Here is a 16,668-nt window from a genome sequence, read left to right as displayed (position 1 = left end):
AAAGAAATTAAACAAGCAAGAAAAAGAAGGAGAAATGGGGGGAGATTGATGGCAAACCACATGGAGATTTCCAACGAACCAGGGAACAAGTTGAAGAGACAAGGACCTTCCCCCAGAGTTGACAGAGTAATCCTTCCCCTAGAGCCAGCACCCTGAATTTGGACTTCAAGCCTTCTAAACTGTGAAAGAATAGATTTCTGTTTGTTAAAGTCATTAGTATTTCTGTCACAGCAGCACAAGATAATTAAGACAGCCCCCTACTTCATAAAAATAGTACCCATAAAAATCAAATTCCAGGTGAAATATAAACTTGAATGTGAAAGGAAAAACAATAAAGCTTTTAGAAGATAATGTAGGAACATATCTTCATTATCTCAAGATATTTAAGTAAAACATATAAAGCACTGAATATAAAGGAAAACATTAATAAATTTATATTAATGTCATGAATCTCTTTTCATTGAAAAATGCCGCAGTAAAAAAACAAGAGCCACAAACTGAGCTGGTATTTGCAACACATTACCCACCCACAACGATGAGGAAAAAAAAAAAAACAAAACTTTTATATCCAGTGTAAACTATACATCAAGAAAAATCAGAAAGGCGGCGGGGGGTGGGCAGGGAATGACAACTTGAACAAGCACAAACCGTAAATCCAAATGGCCAAACCTATCAAAAGATGCTCCATTGTTGTTAGTATTCAGGAAAATACAAATAAAACTACAATAAAATACCACTGTACCCGCACCAGATGGCAAAAAATAAGAAGGGTAATGATACCAAGTGTGGGCCAGTGTGTGGAGCAGAAGAAATACAGTCTCTCATACACTGCCTCTGGGAATAAAAACTGGTATAACCACTTTGGAAAATGGTTTGGTGCTATGGTTAAGGGAAAGATGCTGAGACTGACACCCAGCAGCTCCACTTCTACATGAACACAGAGTACATGTGCCACAAGATACAAGTGGATGAACTTAGTCACCTAGTGCTGTGGATGGCTTTAACAAACAGAAATTTATCTTCTCACAGGTTAGGAGGCTGGAAGTCCTAATTCAGGGTGCTGGCTCTAGGGGAAGGATTTCTCTCTTGGCTCTGGAGGAAGGCCCTTGTCCCGTCTGAATTTCTGCTCCTGGGCGATCTTTTTGTGACTTGGCACCTCTCTTCACTCTCTCTGCTTGTTTAATCTCTTCTAGATCTCAAGAGACTGACTCAGGATAACACCCGACACTAATCCTGCCTTGTTAACATAACAAAGACAATTTATTCCCAAATGGGATTATAACCACGGGTAGAAAAAACCCAAAATCCAAACCCACTACTGCTGATTCTGACTCATAGAGACCCTATAGGACAGAGTAGAACTGCCCTACAGGGTTTCCAAGGCTGTTATCTTTGGGGGAGCAGACTGCCCCATCTTCTCCTGCAGAGCAGCTGGTGGGTTTGAACCGCTGACCTTTCGGTTAGCAGCTGAGTGCTTAACTGCTGCACCACAGACATAAAGGTTAGAATTTACAACACATATTTTTGGGGGACATAATTCAATTCATAACATGCATGTAGCAGCATATGTCATAGTCACCAAAAATGAGAAACAGATCAAATGTCCATTAACTAAAGAATCTGGTATATTCAGGTAATGAAGTGAAATAACATGAAGCAATGAAAATAGACACACAACTATATACCACAATATTTAAGAATCTTAAAAACAATGTAGAGCAAGACAGAAAAGAGCATATATAAAACTACTCTATTTTTATAAAACTCAAACACAAGCAAGACCAACTATATTCTTCAGGGTAACTACATGTAGTAAAACTGTAAGGAGAGGCCAGGAAGTGATTATTATGCGAGTCAGGACTGTGGTTATCTCTAGGAGGAAACAAGGTGGCATGGCTGAGAAAGAAGGTATGGGAAGCCTGCAGGTTTTGCAATGCTCTTTCTTGACTTGCCAAGTGTTTCCTAGCAGTCTTCTTTGTAATGGGCTGAGATACTACACATTTATGTTCTATGCACTTGTGAGTACAGCCCGGGCGGGAGCAGGCCTGCTTGGGGTAAAACATGGGTGCCCTTCTTCTCACAGCAGTGCTCCTGGAAACGACTTAAGATAACTGCAGAATGCTGTATCCGCCTTTTTTGCTGGGTTGGGGCTATATGTGGACTGGGGAGCTTTAAGCTGGGATATAAGACTGGGCCCTGACGAAAATAGTAATAAAAAATGTGTGGGAAATCGAAGCTGCAGTTTCTCAGTGTCAAGATGGCTAACCCATACAGCCCTTGGCTCTCATCCATGGCAGCCATATATGACCCAAAGGGCAAAAGCTGTAGACTTGGGTAGATGCTAGGCCTCCCAAAGAGATGAAGATGTACTTGCTCATTCCTGTCCTGTCGCCTTATATAAAGCTAAGTACAAAAGCACCATATTAAAGCCTGTCTGATGGCCAATCCACACCCATTCTTCTGTAGATGTGCTGAAACTCACAATTTAAAAAAAAAAAAAGGGAAACGAGGAGCAGACACTGGCTTTAAACTATAAATCACTAAGGTAGTTAAGTTAGCAAAATCAAAACCCTTAAAATGTTTCATCTTTTTTGAAAGTTTAAAACTCAGGAACAGGAAAAACCCAAATAAAAGAAATTCACTAAAAATAAGAAGAATGTTAAATGACAACAAGGTTCTTGAATGACAAATTAAAAAAAAAGAAAAAAACTCCAACCAAGTTTCCCTGACATAAACTGGGTCCCAAATGCTGACTAACATGAAACAAACAGGATTCCTGTCTGGTTTTTCCGTATGTCAAATTAGTCTTACTTTTGGGGGAATTTGCTCACATTCCAGTTTTATTTTCTCTTCGTGTATTTCTTCAACTTCTGTAGCATCGATTTCATCATCAATTCTGTAAAAAAAAAAAATCAAAAAGGGCTTTTTCAACCTGAAAAGGCTTCATACCACAGCATTAAGATCCACTGCTCCAGCTTATCTTCAACATGTCCTCAAAGACATTCCAAATTCAAGTTCTGCTCCAAATACTCCAGAAAAATAACGTACGAAATTGTGATAAACAGTAAATGTCAATATATGCTTACAGCAAACTGAAATGCTGAAAATTTACATTACATAACCTTAATATTCAAGTATTAAAGCTATAGAAATCACTCATTCATCCATCATTCTATTCATTCAACAAATACTGAGTATCCACCATACACCAGTTTCTGTGCCTTAAATCCTAGGATGCAACAATGAAAACTATAGATCCTGTGCCAACCCTCTGAGAGCTATCTGCCTGGGAAAAAGAAAGACAGCCATTTCAGTAAGGTATGACATGTATAAGTGTATTCATTAGGAACACTTAAGACAGGCTTGGGGACCAGAGGTTTTCTGAGCCTAAGAAACTTGTAAGACTTAAGAAACAAAAAGGAGTGTAAGGGAGAAAAGTACTCCATTTAGAATGAAGAAGTGTGCTCTGAGGTTAGAAGGACAATGAAAAAGAAAAGCTGTTTTCAGACTCTCAAAAACCAAGAAGTTTACAATCCATAGACATTTTCTCAAACAATTCCTCGAGGATACTCCAGCAAAACTAAAAATGAGTCCAAGAAGGATAAAGATACGAAGTACAAGAACTGGTGAACAAAGCAACCAATAAAATTTATAAATGAATCCAAATAATGGTCGATGCTATACAGATAGGGGACTGAAGAAAATGTCTCAGCAAGCAGTGACTGCTGAATAAAAGCTCTGAAAGAGTTTTGAACTAAGATGAGGTATATACCAGACAACGCTCAGCTGCTAAACAAAAAGTTGGAGGTTCGAGGCTATGCAGAGCCGCCTTAAAGAAAGGTCTGGCAGTCTACTACTGAAAAACAAGTCATTGAAAACTCCACAGATTACAGTTCTACTCTGACACACACAGGATAGCCCTGAGTCAGAATCAACTCGACAGCAACTTGTTGGTTGGTTACATGCCAGATAAAAGCAAGGACTAGGAAATGTGTATATCCTTAAAAGAACGTGTTGCAAATTGCTAGAACCAGGAAAATGTGAATAGTGGCTTTGTGCTTTCCAAGGTTACAGCAGCTCAGGCTTCACAGCTTCATCCAATTAAACAGTTTACCACTGATCCATCCCAATTCAGAGTTTTTGAGTTACATCTATCAGATAGAGCACCGAGTTCTGAGCTGTCAACAGAAGCCACCACTACAAGTGCCAATAAACCAAACACTTGTGAAACTTTATTGTTCCAGTAACACTTGTGAAACTTTATTGTTCCAGTCTTCAGTAACGAATCCTCACACGCAGTAAGAAGCAAGCTCTCCTTAGGCGGTATAACAATGACAATATTGACTACAACAGCAGTAACAACAGCACCTAACCACATAAAACTTGCTATGCATCAAGCGCTGCTCCATGCACATTACACATATTTTTATAGATAATAAAAATGAATTACAGAAATCTTATGTAACTTGTTCAATGTCACAGAGATAGTAAAAGGTGGAGCTGAGATTTGAGGCCAGGCAGGCAAGCTCTACAGTGTGTGCTGCAAAGCCACACTGCCCATTCCAAGCAGATGTCCCCTCTCACCACTCCACTGCCAAGGTTCACAATTCTCAGTACCATATCACCTGACCTATGAGCAGGATGGGATAGAGTTGATCACCCTTTCCTCTATAAACCACATTGCTGGCTTCAGGAACACTGAGCTTTCCTGGTTTCTTCTTCCCTAACTAGCTGCTACTTCCCAGTCTCCCTTTGTTGGTTCCTCATCTTTACAACTCTAAAAGTCAGTCCTCTTCTCTTCCTTGTCTATACTCTCGTTCTAGGCGATATCCTTTTACCTCATGGCTTTAAATATCATCTATAGGTCGTCGACTCCAAAATTCAAGTCTCTAGCCCAGACCCCTGCTCTGAAATCCAAACAGAGCCGACTCCCATTTGACATGCCCACCTGGATATCTACTAGATATAATATGCCCCAAACTAACTCTTGGTTGTTACTCCAAAACCTAACCCTCCTGCTACCTTAAACGGCAACTCCATCCTTCCAATGACACTGTTCAATATTCCTGAAGTCAATCTTGACTCTCCCCTAACATCCTCCATCCAATCTGTGAGGAAATCTAGTTTAGTGTACCTTCAAAATACATCCATATCTGATCCAAGCTACTCTTGTCCCTCTACATTCTACTCTCAACACAACCTGAGTGACCCTAATAAAATCTAAGTCAGATAATGTCATTTTCTGCTGAAAACCCTCCAATGGCCTCTCATCTCATTCAGAGTGGGACCTACAAGGCCCTCCACAATCTGCCTCCTTCTACTCCTCCTGCCTCTCAGATTTCAGGTCCTCCTACTCTTGCTCCACTCCACTTCAGGAGTTATACTGGCCACTCCGCTGCTCCCCACCCAGTCACATCAACCTCACTCCACCTCAGGACCTTTACATGGACATCCTCTCTCTCATCCTCATCCCTCAGTGGGATGTTACTTTACCAGTGAGGCTTTACTTGAGTATCTTTTTTAAAATGTGTACACCCTCCCTACAATCCCACCAGCACTTCTTATCCTCCTACTCTGCCTTCATTTTCTCATCACCTAAAATACTATGTATTTAGGTATTGTCTCCCTCTCCAATGTAAATTTTATGATGTAAATCTCTCTTTTGTCCATTTATGATTATAGCCCCAAGGCGTCGAATGTCTGGTACGTAGCAGACGCTCAATAAATTTTTGTTAAATAAATGAGAAGTATCCCCACCACAAAAGTACTAGAAGAAAACCTAAAACCATAAAATGAAAGATTAATTCATTTGACTACACTAAAAAACAAAACAATTAAAAAAAAAAAAAACCTTTCTACACTGAAATTAATGCCGTAAGTAAAGGCAAAAGACAAATGAAAAGCTGGGGGAAAATATTCACATAAGGGGTTAATCACCCTAACACATAAATGCTAAAATTTGAAAGACCAATAAAGAGAAAAAGTGGGCAAAGGATATAAACAATGAACTGACAGTTCATAATTCACCTATCATTTTGGCAAAAATCCCAATCTTTTACCACAGGATTTGTTACTGAGATTTTGGGGAAACAGGCAGATCACTGGTGGGCATGTAAATTGGTAAAATTCCTAGGGAGGTCAAACCCAAAAAAAGCCAAACCCGTTGCTGTAGAGTCGATTTCGACTCATAGCGACCCTAGAACTGCCGCATACAGTTTCTAAGGAGCACCTGGTGGATTCGAACTACCGACCTTTTGGTTAGCAGCCGTAGCTCTTAACCACTATGCTACCAGGGTTTCCCTAAGGAGGTCACCTGGCAGTATATTCTTAAATTACAAATATAAATACATTTTGATCCACTTGAGAGAAGTTATCCTACAGAATAAACTCGCCCACGGACAAAATAACAAGCTTACAAGTTTATTTACCGCAGCATTATTTGTAGTAGCACAATAATGGAAACAAGTCAAAATTCATAACCAAGGACTAAGTTTAAGTTAGGTATGGCCATTCAGTGGAATGCTACACTGCTGGGAAAAAAGAATGATGACGTCCACTGTGTACTGATGTGGAAAGTTTCACCTAGAAGTACATTTTTATACTATCGTTTTTGTTTATATTAAAAAAGATTCAGAAACCAAGCACAGGGGTTACCAGTGTGAGTGATAGGTTGGAAGTGGGCAAACAGAACACAACGTTGGGAGAGACTTTTCACTGAATACTTGTTTTAGTTTTGAATCATGTGAATTTACCTACTCAAGCTTAAAAAAAAAAAAAAGATCCCAACCATGCCAGGTTTACATATTTACATATTCTAAAAATAAATACAAATGATTGTTGCTAAATCAGTCATCTCCGTCTGATGACAAAAAAATCTGTTCCCATTTTTTGGATTTTATTTTGAGAATGATCATTAAGGCACTGAATGTCCAGTTTGCTCAGAATGTCTACTCATGCGCTTCAGTGAAGTTTGTAAATGGGATCTTTTACGCAATAAAGTTTCAAACTGATATTATTGTTACTTGTTTTCTGCTAGTTTAAAGTCAGGAAAGGTGTGCTTCAGGAGTGTATTCTTTCACCATACTTATCCAATCTGTATGCTGAGCAAATAATCTCAGAAGCTGGACTATATGCAGAACTTGGCATCAAGACTAGAGGAAGACTAATTAACAACCTGGGAATGCAGATCACAGCCTTGCTTGCTGAAAGCTAAGAGGACTTGAAACACAATGAAGATCAAAGACCACAGCCTTCAGTATGGATTATACCTCAGTATAAAACAAAAATCGCAACTGGGCCAATAAGCAACATTATGATAAACAAAGACTGAGGCTGTCAAGGATTTCATCTAACATGGGTCAACAATCAACACCCATGGGAGTAGTATTTAAGAAATCAAACAATGTATTACGTTGGGCAAATCTGCTGCAAAAGATGTCTTTAAAGTCTTAAAAAGCAAAGATGTCACTTTTAGGACTAAGGTGCACTTGACCCAAGCCATGGTATTTTCAGCCGCCTCATATGCACGCTAAAGCTGGAAAATTAATAATAAAAACCAAAGAACTAACCCATTTGAATTATGGTATTGGCAAAAAGTACTGAATATACCATGGACTGCCAGAAGAACAAACAAATCTGTCTTGGAAGAAGTAGAGCCAGACAGCTCCTTAGAAGAGAGGATGACTTCATCTCATGCACTTTGGACACGTTATCAGGAGGGACCAATCCCTGGAGAAGGACATCATGCTTAGTAGAAGGTGAATGAAAAAGACAAAGAACATCAATGAGATGGACTGACACAGTGGCTGCAACACTGGGTTCAACCATAATGACTTGAGAGGATGGCACAGGACCCAGCAGTGTTTCTTCTGTTGTACACAGGGTTTGCTACGAGTCACAACGGACTCAACAGCATCTAATAACAAGAAAACACTGTGCTTTCTAAGATGATTCACCTTGCTGAATTCTACTATGTATTTTAGTAGTTTATCAATTGCTTCTTCTTGCTCTTCTAAGTAAATGATCCTCTCATCAGCAAGTAGTTAGTGTTTTGTTCTCTATTTATAGGTCTTATTTTATTCTGGTCATTTTGCATTTGAGTAATGATAAAATCATAGGTCCTGGAATCAGACTGGGCAACTTAATCTTAGTTTTACCACTCAGGTTGTGCCATCTTGTTACATTATTTAGCCTGTCTCCATTTTCTCATCTGTAAAATGAGGACAATATCTTTTCTTTGAGGTGGTTGTAAGGATTACATGACATGTTTTATACAAAGCACATGGTAAAGCCTTGGAAGTATCCTGAATTGATAATTTCAGGCGATTAAAGTATTTGATACTGAGAGGTAACAGTCGGGATGAGGGAAATACAGGTATAAAGGACGCGCGCCAAGGTTTCAGCTTAGGGAAATAGGGGAACACAGAAAACAAGATGGCTTTGCCTCCCTTTAAACTCAGAAAGAAGCGAATGACTATCTAGGCATAAACTACATTACACAGGTCTTCAAGAACGAAATCGACAAATTAGTGCCATTTTGGCTGCTTCCTTTTTCAACATAACCCGAAACCGTTGTGGTCAAGCCGATACCAACTCAAAAGTACAACTGCCCCCACGGGGTTTCCAAGGAGCAGCTAGTGGATTCGAACTCCCCACCTTTTGGTTAACAGCCGAGCTCTTAACCACCGCGCCATCAGGGTTCCAACATTAAATCCAAAAGAGTCTGATGCTCTATTACGGTCTTTACAATCTTGCGCAAATCATGGCCTGAAGAGAGACAGTACACCATTTTATGAATCCATGGTTTGGGCCCTTCTACCAAGGCGTGCCAGGACGTCGGTGGCAAGCTCTGCCCTCTAGGGGCCGGTGGTCCAGCAGACAGACAATGGGGGAGCGGCAGTGTCCCGCCGCCACAGCGGGCTCCCAGGCCGGCCCTCTGAGGACCGCACCGCCAGGACACGTGCGCCGCGGCCGGAGCGCCCGGAGTCTCCCTCGCCCCACCCGGGTGGCCGGCCACCTGAACCCGTTCCTGCTGCCGCCCAGGCTCTCGGAACCTCTGGCCACGGAGGCCTACAAACGGGGCCCCCTCCGGCTTCTTGCCCCAGATGACCTCTCGGTCCGGCCTGGCCGATCCCGAGAGTCCGCCCCACGCGCTCCCGCGGCACCCGGCGGTGCAGCCATGGGCAGCCTCCAGTGAAGAGGCGGGACGACCCGGCTCGGGCTCCTGCAGACAAAGGATGAAGAGATAGGGATCACCTTTCCTCAGAGTCCGTGGCCGGCTTTTTGCCGAGGGCCGGGTTGGGGGGTTTGGAGAAAAGGTTTTCAAAATCCATGACCCCGAGACGGATCTGCTTCTCACGAGCCGAAAGCCGCCAGCCAAGCAGAACAGGTAGCCACCGAGGTGAGGAGACCGGCTCCGAAGCCGCGCGAAAGGCCGCAAGCCCCGCCCCCGGTGCCGCCCCGCCCCCACCCCCCGCGCACGCGCCCTGGGTCCCGCTCCCGAGACTCCGCGCACGTCCGCTGCTCTGCGCAGGCGCCGCCCTAATTGTGGCCTTCTTCATCTTTTCTCATAGCTACTTTGTAGAATTCCTAAACTTAGGGCCCGTGGTGGCACTGTGGCTAAGAGCTCCGCTGCTAACCAAAAGATCGCCAATTCGATTAGCCACTCCTTGGAAACCCCATGGGGCACTTCTACTCTGTCCTATTGGGTTGCTATAAGTTGACGATGGCAATGGGTTAGGTTAGTGCTTAGAATCTCCATCACTTAGTGAAAATGAGTTCGTTGGAAACTAGAATGTTTCTAAGGAATCATAGCACTAGCCAACATTTATTTGAACACTCACTGTAGTACTACAGATATTAGCTCTTTTAATCCTCACAACAACCCTATATGATATGTACTATTATCTTTTACATTTTTCAGATGGGAAAACAGAGGTATGAACAGGTCATGTAACTTGCTCTACAATCTAATGAGATTAAAATAAACACACAAGTAACTTTAAAGGGAAAAGTCCGTTAAAAAGTACTCAGAGCTAAGAGGATTCAGAAGAGAAAAAAAGAGCATCCGTTTGGGAAGGCTTCTTGAAAGGGATGGATTTGAGTTACGCCTGGAGATAATTCCGGTAGGAAGAGACGAAGTTACTGGTGAAAGGGCATTCCAAGTGGAAAGTATTGTATGAATAAAAATATCAAGGCACAAAAGTACAGCATATATTTGAAAAATGGTGAATTGTTCAGCTTTGCTTACCATAAAGCCAATATAAGGAAATGGTAGAGAGGAAGGCTTAAACTGTAGGTTGGGCTAATGTCAGAGAGCCTGATTGATTCTATTAAGTGAAGGGACTGTTTGATTCCTGGCATGAATCAGGAGCCACCTCACAGACAATAAAGGCAAGTTCTATGAAGCTAGATATCTTCCCCCAGAGAACTTCTGTTTCCCCCTCTCGTTTATATTGTACACAACCACCTTCTTTTGTACGCGGATTATTACTGAAAACTGGGAGGAAAATAGAATTGTATTAAGTAGATAAAAACTAGTGGTACCCCCTTTTTGAAAGAAAATACTATATTATAGAATTCGAATTATTATCGTACATAATTTTTCACATACAATGTCCAGCATACATCAAAAGATAGCAAGGCATAAAAGGAAATTAGATTTAATAAGTAAAAACATCAGACAAGAAAAACTGACCTGCAAAGATACCAGACACTGGCATTTTCAGACAAGGACTATAAAAGGCTACATATGTTTGTGGTAGGTTGATTTCAAAAATAGCCCAAATTCTCCACACATCTCTCTATCCACATCCTCTGCACATGACTTCGCAACTCCTCCCATCAAGGAGGAATTGATTTCTTTTCCTCTTTAAATTGAGTTGGCCTTGTGACTTGCTTTGGCCAATAGAATGCAGTAGGGAGTAGCCTACCAGGCCTTGTATGTGCATGCTATGCTCCCTTTCTTTCTCTTGAACTCCTGTCTCTTGCAAGAGAATAAGCCCAGGCCTGCTGAGGATAAAGAAGTGAAGGACAAGACAAATGGAGGGGAACAAAGATATCACAGCCAACAGCTAATCAACCCCTAAAAAGCAAAACCACATGGCACACACGGCAGACCTCACACATGTGATGGAACTCAGCAGAGAACTGAGGAGCCTCCCAAATGATTCCAGCCCAAATTATTGAGCCAGAGAATTGTAAACTAAGTAAATGGTGGTTGTTTTAAGCCACTAAGTTTTAAAGTAGTTTATTGCACAGCAATATTTAACTGAAACAATATCTAAAAAAAGAAGAAAAGACCTGCTTGGAAGGAAAAATATAAAAAGCGACATAGAGGAATTGAAAAGGAAATAATGAACATAACACAGAAATTAAAAACTAATTGGGTGATATGGTAGTTTTGAAGTATGTTCACAAGTTCTTTAACACTCCCCCTTTCAAACAGTGAAGGCTAATTCCTCTCCCCTTAAATGTGGACTGGATTTAGTGACTCACGTCTGACATGAATATGGCAGAAATGATGGTGCATGACTTCGGAAGCAAGATCGTAAAAGACCTTCCAGCTTCTGCCTTCTCTCTTGAATCACTGGCCTGGGAGGAAACCAGTTGCCATGTTGTTACCGGAATAAGGTTTTTGCCTCTCACTGGTTAAGAATGAGCAGGTAGGACACGTAGTTTTCAGCAAGAGCAAAGCTTTACTGAAGAGGATTGCAAGCGGAGATGAGGAGGGCCTACAGTAACGCAAACCCTCATCTCACAGAACAAAAGACAGCCCAAGTATTTAAAAGTCCTTGGGCAGGAGAAGATTCATGTTTATTCATAGCATAGGCGGGGATATGTTAACTAAGGTGCACAGGCAGCAGCTTTCCAAGATGGCTCCTGTCCTGAAAGCCTCTGGGGTTTGTAGCAGGACTTGTTACGGGCTGTTGTGCCTGCGCAGTCTCTCACTCCATGGTTTCGATTCTCGGGCTGTAGCCCCTCACTGCCCCGGTGGAAGGTCACACAGCAGCCACAGGTGGATGTTCTGCGACTGTCCCTGGGCCTGGTTTTCTCCAGCTGTTTCTGAAAGGAAACTTTAAAGAAGTTTGCATGCTATTTTTAGATACCCTGCCCATTGTTCTGGGGAATGGCTTTGTTTCTGGGCCTGGCCCATTTCTTGTTACTTTGTTTGCAGATTTGGGGGCCCCTCTGTTTCTGTTCCTTGTCTTACGAAGTCTCTAGGTTCCACACTCAACCCCCTATTACCTCCCTGATCGTATAGTCTATTTCTCTTTTACTTGCTTCTCCTCTAACACACCAGCCTCTTCACTATTTTCTCAAACAGGCACCCTCCGATCTCAGGGCCTTTGCTTCCTGTCTTAATGTCATGAAGACACTTAGGAAGACTGTGGAGAGGTCCATGTGGAGAGCCAGCCTTGTAAGTCACCTTGGAAGTAGATCTTCCAGTCCTAGTCAAGCCTTTAAATGATTGCAATGACAGCAGACATCTTGACTGCAACTTCCTGAGAGACCAGAAGAGAATTGTCCAATTAAGCTGTACCTGAATTCCTGACAACTAAGAATGTAAAAAAACAAGTATTTATTATTTTTAAACCAGAATATTTTGGGATAATTTGTTATGTGACAATAGATAAATGATATTCCCTATCATCATAAAACAGCTGGCATGACAGGAGGTGGAATGGGCTCTTGAAGACTCAGTTACAGCACCAGCTAGATGCAGTGCCTTGTGGGGCTGGAACAGTGTCCTCCAGGATGCAGTATATGCTATAAATCAGCAATCAATATATCATGTCCATAAAACAACAACAAAAACCTGTTGCCATAGAGTCGATTTCGAATCATAGTGACCCTATAGGACAGAGTAGAACTGCCTCCATAGCGTTTCCAAGGAGCAGCTGGTGGATTCAAACTGCCAACCTTTGGTTAATAGCCATGCTCTTAACCACTGTGCCATCAGGGCCCCATTATGTCTGTAGCCAGGATTTATAAGTCTGGGAAATTAGGAGTAAAAATAGGAGTGGATCTTCTTTTTATTATTCCTAGTAAAATTTGTGCTTCCCATCCCCACAACTTTAGGCTCTGCAGATCTACAGCAGGGTTTCTCAACTTCAATGCTATTGACATATTGGACTGGATAATTCTTTGTTGCGGGGGACTGTCCTATGCATCGTAGAATGTTTAGCAAGGTCCCTGGCCTCTACTCACTCGATGTCAGTAGCCTCTCCCCGCCCTGCCCCGCCCTGCCTTCCCGGTTGTGACAACCAAAAATGTCTCCAGACATTGCCAAATGTACCCTGGGGATCAAAATTGCTCCAGTTGAGAACCACCGAGTTAGAGTTATTAACTTCAAAAGTAGAAATGTTCCCTTGAGTATCTGTTCATGGTAATAGAAAACATGGCAACGGATACTGATGGTTGTACAATGTGGTTAATGCAATTGGTGTCACTGAGCTGTACATGTAAAAAATGTTGAATTTGCGAATGCTGTATTATGTTTTTTTTTTATGGCAATAACTTTTTATAAAAGTAAAAAAAAAAAAAAATTTAAGTAGGAATGCTTTCACCAGGGGACTTGACAATGATTCCATTAAAGTTGAAACTGTAAACTTGAAGTTGAAACTGCCGTTTGGCTACTTTGGGCTCCTCATGCCACAGAATCAACAGATAAAAAAGGATTTATTGTATTGACTCAGGTGATTGATCCTGACTATGAATTGGTCTTGACCACACCTTGGGGTTAATGGAGAATATGTCTAGAATGCAGGAGATATCCCGGGACCTTCAAAGTAATCTTGTGTTCTGTGATTAAAGTTAATAGAAAATAAAAACCCCACAGACAGCACTGCTAATGTTCCAAACCTTTCAGGAATAAAAATTTGGAATACGTACTATGATCTTTAAGTTTTTGTGTCAACTTGGCTGGGCCAAGCTTCTCAGTGATTTGGCAGTTATGATGTAGTTTGGTAGTTGTGTAATGATGTAATCACCTCCATGATGAGATCTGATATAATGTGATCATCTCCAGGATGGGATCTGCTTTGAGTAGCCAGTCAGTTGAAAAGGAGTCTCCTTGGGGGTGTGGCCTGCATCAAATATATGGGGACTTTCTGGCAAAGTTGACTGACTTATGCTCGTCTATGGATCCTGCATTCAGGTCATCAGCATCTGACCTCCAGTTCTTGGGGCTTGGGCCAGCAGCCTGCTGTCTTGCCTGCTGACCTTGGATTCAGCAGCCTTTGCAGCTGTGAGCCAGCAGCCTGCCATCTGACTTAAGGATCTTAGGTTCATAAGCCCCTACAGCTGTGTGAGTCAGGAGAAGTCTCCAGCCTGATGCTTGATGCCTGATTGACAGACTTGGGACTTGCCAGCTTTTACAGCCACATGAGCCATTTCTATGAGAAAAATTTCTCTCTCTATATATATGTGTGTGTGTGTGTGTGTGTAATATATATATGTGTATATATATACATGGTTCATTGGTTTCACTTCTCCGCGAAACCAGCCTAAGACACCCACTAAGCAAGGAGCCAAGGTCAGATGAGGACAAAGGGGACATGGAATTAGTACTAGAATAAGGTAGTTATGTAAATACCAACTACAACCACATGGCCAGTAGCAGAAATTGTTGTAATAGTTGTATTTCATCCTTAACTTGATATAAATATATTGATGTGTTTTTATGTATGCATGTGTGTGTGTATATATACACACACATACATATTTTTTCTTTCTCGTCCTCTCCTATTCCCCTACCATCTAACATAACATGTGTTGATAGCAGTTAACTTTATATTTCATTATTTAAGTTATTAGATATAAAAGGAGTAGCGTGACTCAGCTAGAAGAAGGATGAACATCACCCACAGATGGAAAAGGTAGTTTTTATCCTTTTGGGAGGAAATGGTTGGCATATTTTAGCTGAGCATGAGATAGATGCATCATGTTAAGCAGATGTATGACTTTGCTGTTGTCTTTTTCTGGAAGTTAAGTGTGGTGTAAAGAGGAATGTATGGGTGCCAAATTCATAAAGGCATACTTGGTGGCTTTACAAGTGTCCACTTAGCTAGCCTGAACTATGTTTCCCAGAATTCCCATCCTTGCATGTTTCCAGTTAGAGTGAGCCATAAGAGAGATTTTGCACAAAATTTTGAAGGTGGAAGTGAAGCAGCAGCCATGTTGTTATTACATGCAGAAGATCAGTGAAGAGGCAGCAGATGCCCTTGCAATTCATATATGTTGTCATTTATCTGCTGGTTCATCTTGTTGGCAAGGAGAAACAATCAGGACTACAACTGCTACACCTTTCCCCAGATCTTCCTTCTGCTTCTCCAAATTCTGGGTCAGGTACACGTGTTTAGCTTCATGAAAAAGGGCACAAGATTCTGCTGCAGAATACCACATAATCATAGTTGGAGGTAGTCAGAGATTAATGCAGGCTCCAGTTCACCCTCAGGGATTCCACTTTTTCCTCACTCTCCCCAGCTTTACATACAACTTCTCTTCCTGAATATTTTCCCTGTAAATCTTAAGCTCCAGCATCAGACAGGAGCTTTACCGAGACTGTTTTAAACAGCTCTTACAATTGTGTAAGGCTAAATCCTTGTAAAGCTACTTACCTATCTATGCATACATCCTAGTGATTCTGCTTCTCAGACTGAACCTTGATTAGCAATGTAATGTAATCACCTTACATAGTACAATCTAATGTAATCAATCAGCTAGTTGAGGTCATAACAGTATAGGGTGGATCCTAAACCTAAGTACTTCCGAGTTGTGAAATGAGCAAATTAGACACAGAGGAACATGCACAAATGGGGGAAGACAGATGCCATATGAAAATCATTTACAAGTTTTAGTTATTGTAAGCACACTATGCTAATATTTACAGCAACATGTAAAAAAATTAGCATAGTGGTGCTTATGAAAACACTTCAGGGGAGAGGGTACAACAGGCAAACAAATGTAGAAGGTGCACGTTATTTGCATAAAAATATGGCAAAAACAAACAACCGGAAATTTTGCTTCTTTTTTTATTGTGTTTCAAGTGCAAGTTTACAAATCAAGTCAGTCCCTCATACAAAAATGTATATACACATTGCTATGTACTCCTAGCTGCTCTTCCCCTAAAGAGACAGCACACTCCTTTCCTCCACTGTCTTGTTTCGTGTCCTTTCGGCCAGATTCTGACTCCCTTTTGCTGTTTGATCTCTTCTCCAGAAGAGCTGCCCACATAGTCTCATGTGTCTACTTGGTTCAAGAAGCTCACTCTTCACTAGTATCATTTTCTATCCCATAGTCCAGTCCAGTCACTGTCTGAAGAGTTGGCCTTGGAAATGGTTCCAGCCTTGGGCTAACAGAAGGCCTGGGGACCATGGCATCCAGGATCCTTCTAGTCTCAGTTAGACCATTAAGTCTGGTCTTTTTACGAGAAATGGAGGTCTGCATCCCACAGCTCTCCTGCTCCATCTGTGTTCCCTGTCAGGGCAGTCACTGGTTGTAGCTGGGCACCATCTAGTTCTTCTGGTCTCAGGCTGATGTAGTCTCTGATTTATTTGGCCGTTTCTCTGTTTTGGGCTCATACTTACCTCGTGTCTTTGGTGTTCTTCATTCTCCTTTGCTCCAGGTGGGTTGAGATCCATTGATGCATCTTAGATGGCCGCTTAC

At 41.7% G+C, this 16,668-nt stretch overlaps 1 protein-coding gene across 4 annotated transcripts in view; it reads right to left on the bottom strand.

Moving 5' to 3' along the window:
* Positions 1-9,439, bottom strand: part of ZC3H8 (zinc finger CCCH-type containing 8) — a 52,294-nt gene extending 42,855 nt beyond the window's left edge. For 3 of the 4 annotated variants that reach the window (XM_010597099.3, XM_010597098.3, XM_023557031.2), the window contains exons 1-2: positions 9,256-9,439; positions 2,812-2,896 (exon numbers count right to left, since the gene is read on the bottom strand). In XM_010597099.3, coding sequence (XP_010595401.1) covers positions 2,812-2,896; positions 9,256-9,332 — 162 coding nt within the window. In that variant the 5' untranslated portion in view covers positions 9,333-9,439. Of the gene's footprint in view, positions 1-2,811; positions 2,897-8,655; positions 8,767-9,255 lie in introns of all 4 variants that reach the window. The other variant, XM_010597100.3, reaches the window with a different exon arrangement.
* Between the last annotated feature and the right edge of the window lie 7,229 nt (positions 9,440-16,668).

This window comes from Loxodonta africana, chromosome 15, assembly GCF_030014295.1.
Source record: "Loxodonta africana isolate mLoxAfr1 chromosome 15, mLoxAfr1.hap2, whole genome shotgun sequence".
Taxonomy (NCBI): Eukaryota; Metazoa; Chordata; class Mammalia; order Proboscidea; family Elephantidae; genus Loxodonta; species Loxodonta africana.
The sequence above is the reverse complement of the archived record's forward strand: the minus strand, read 5'-3'. Positions and strand labels throughout refer to the sequence as shown.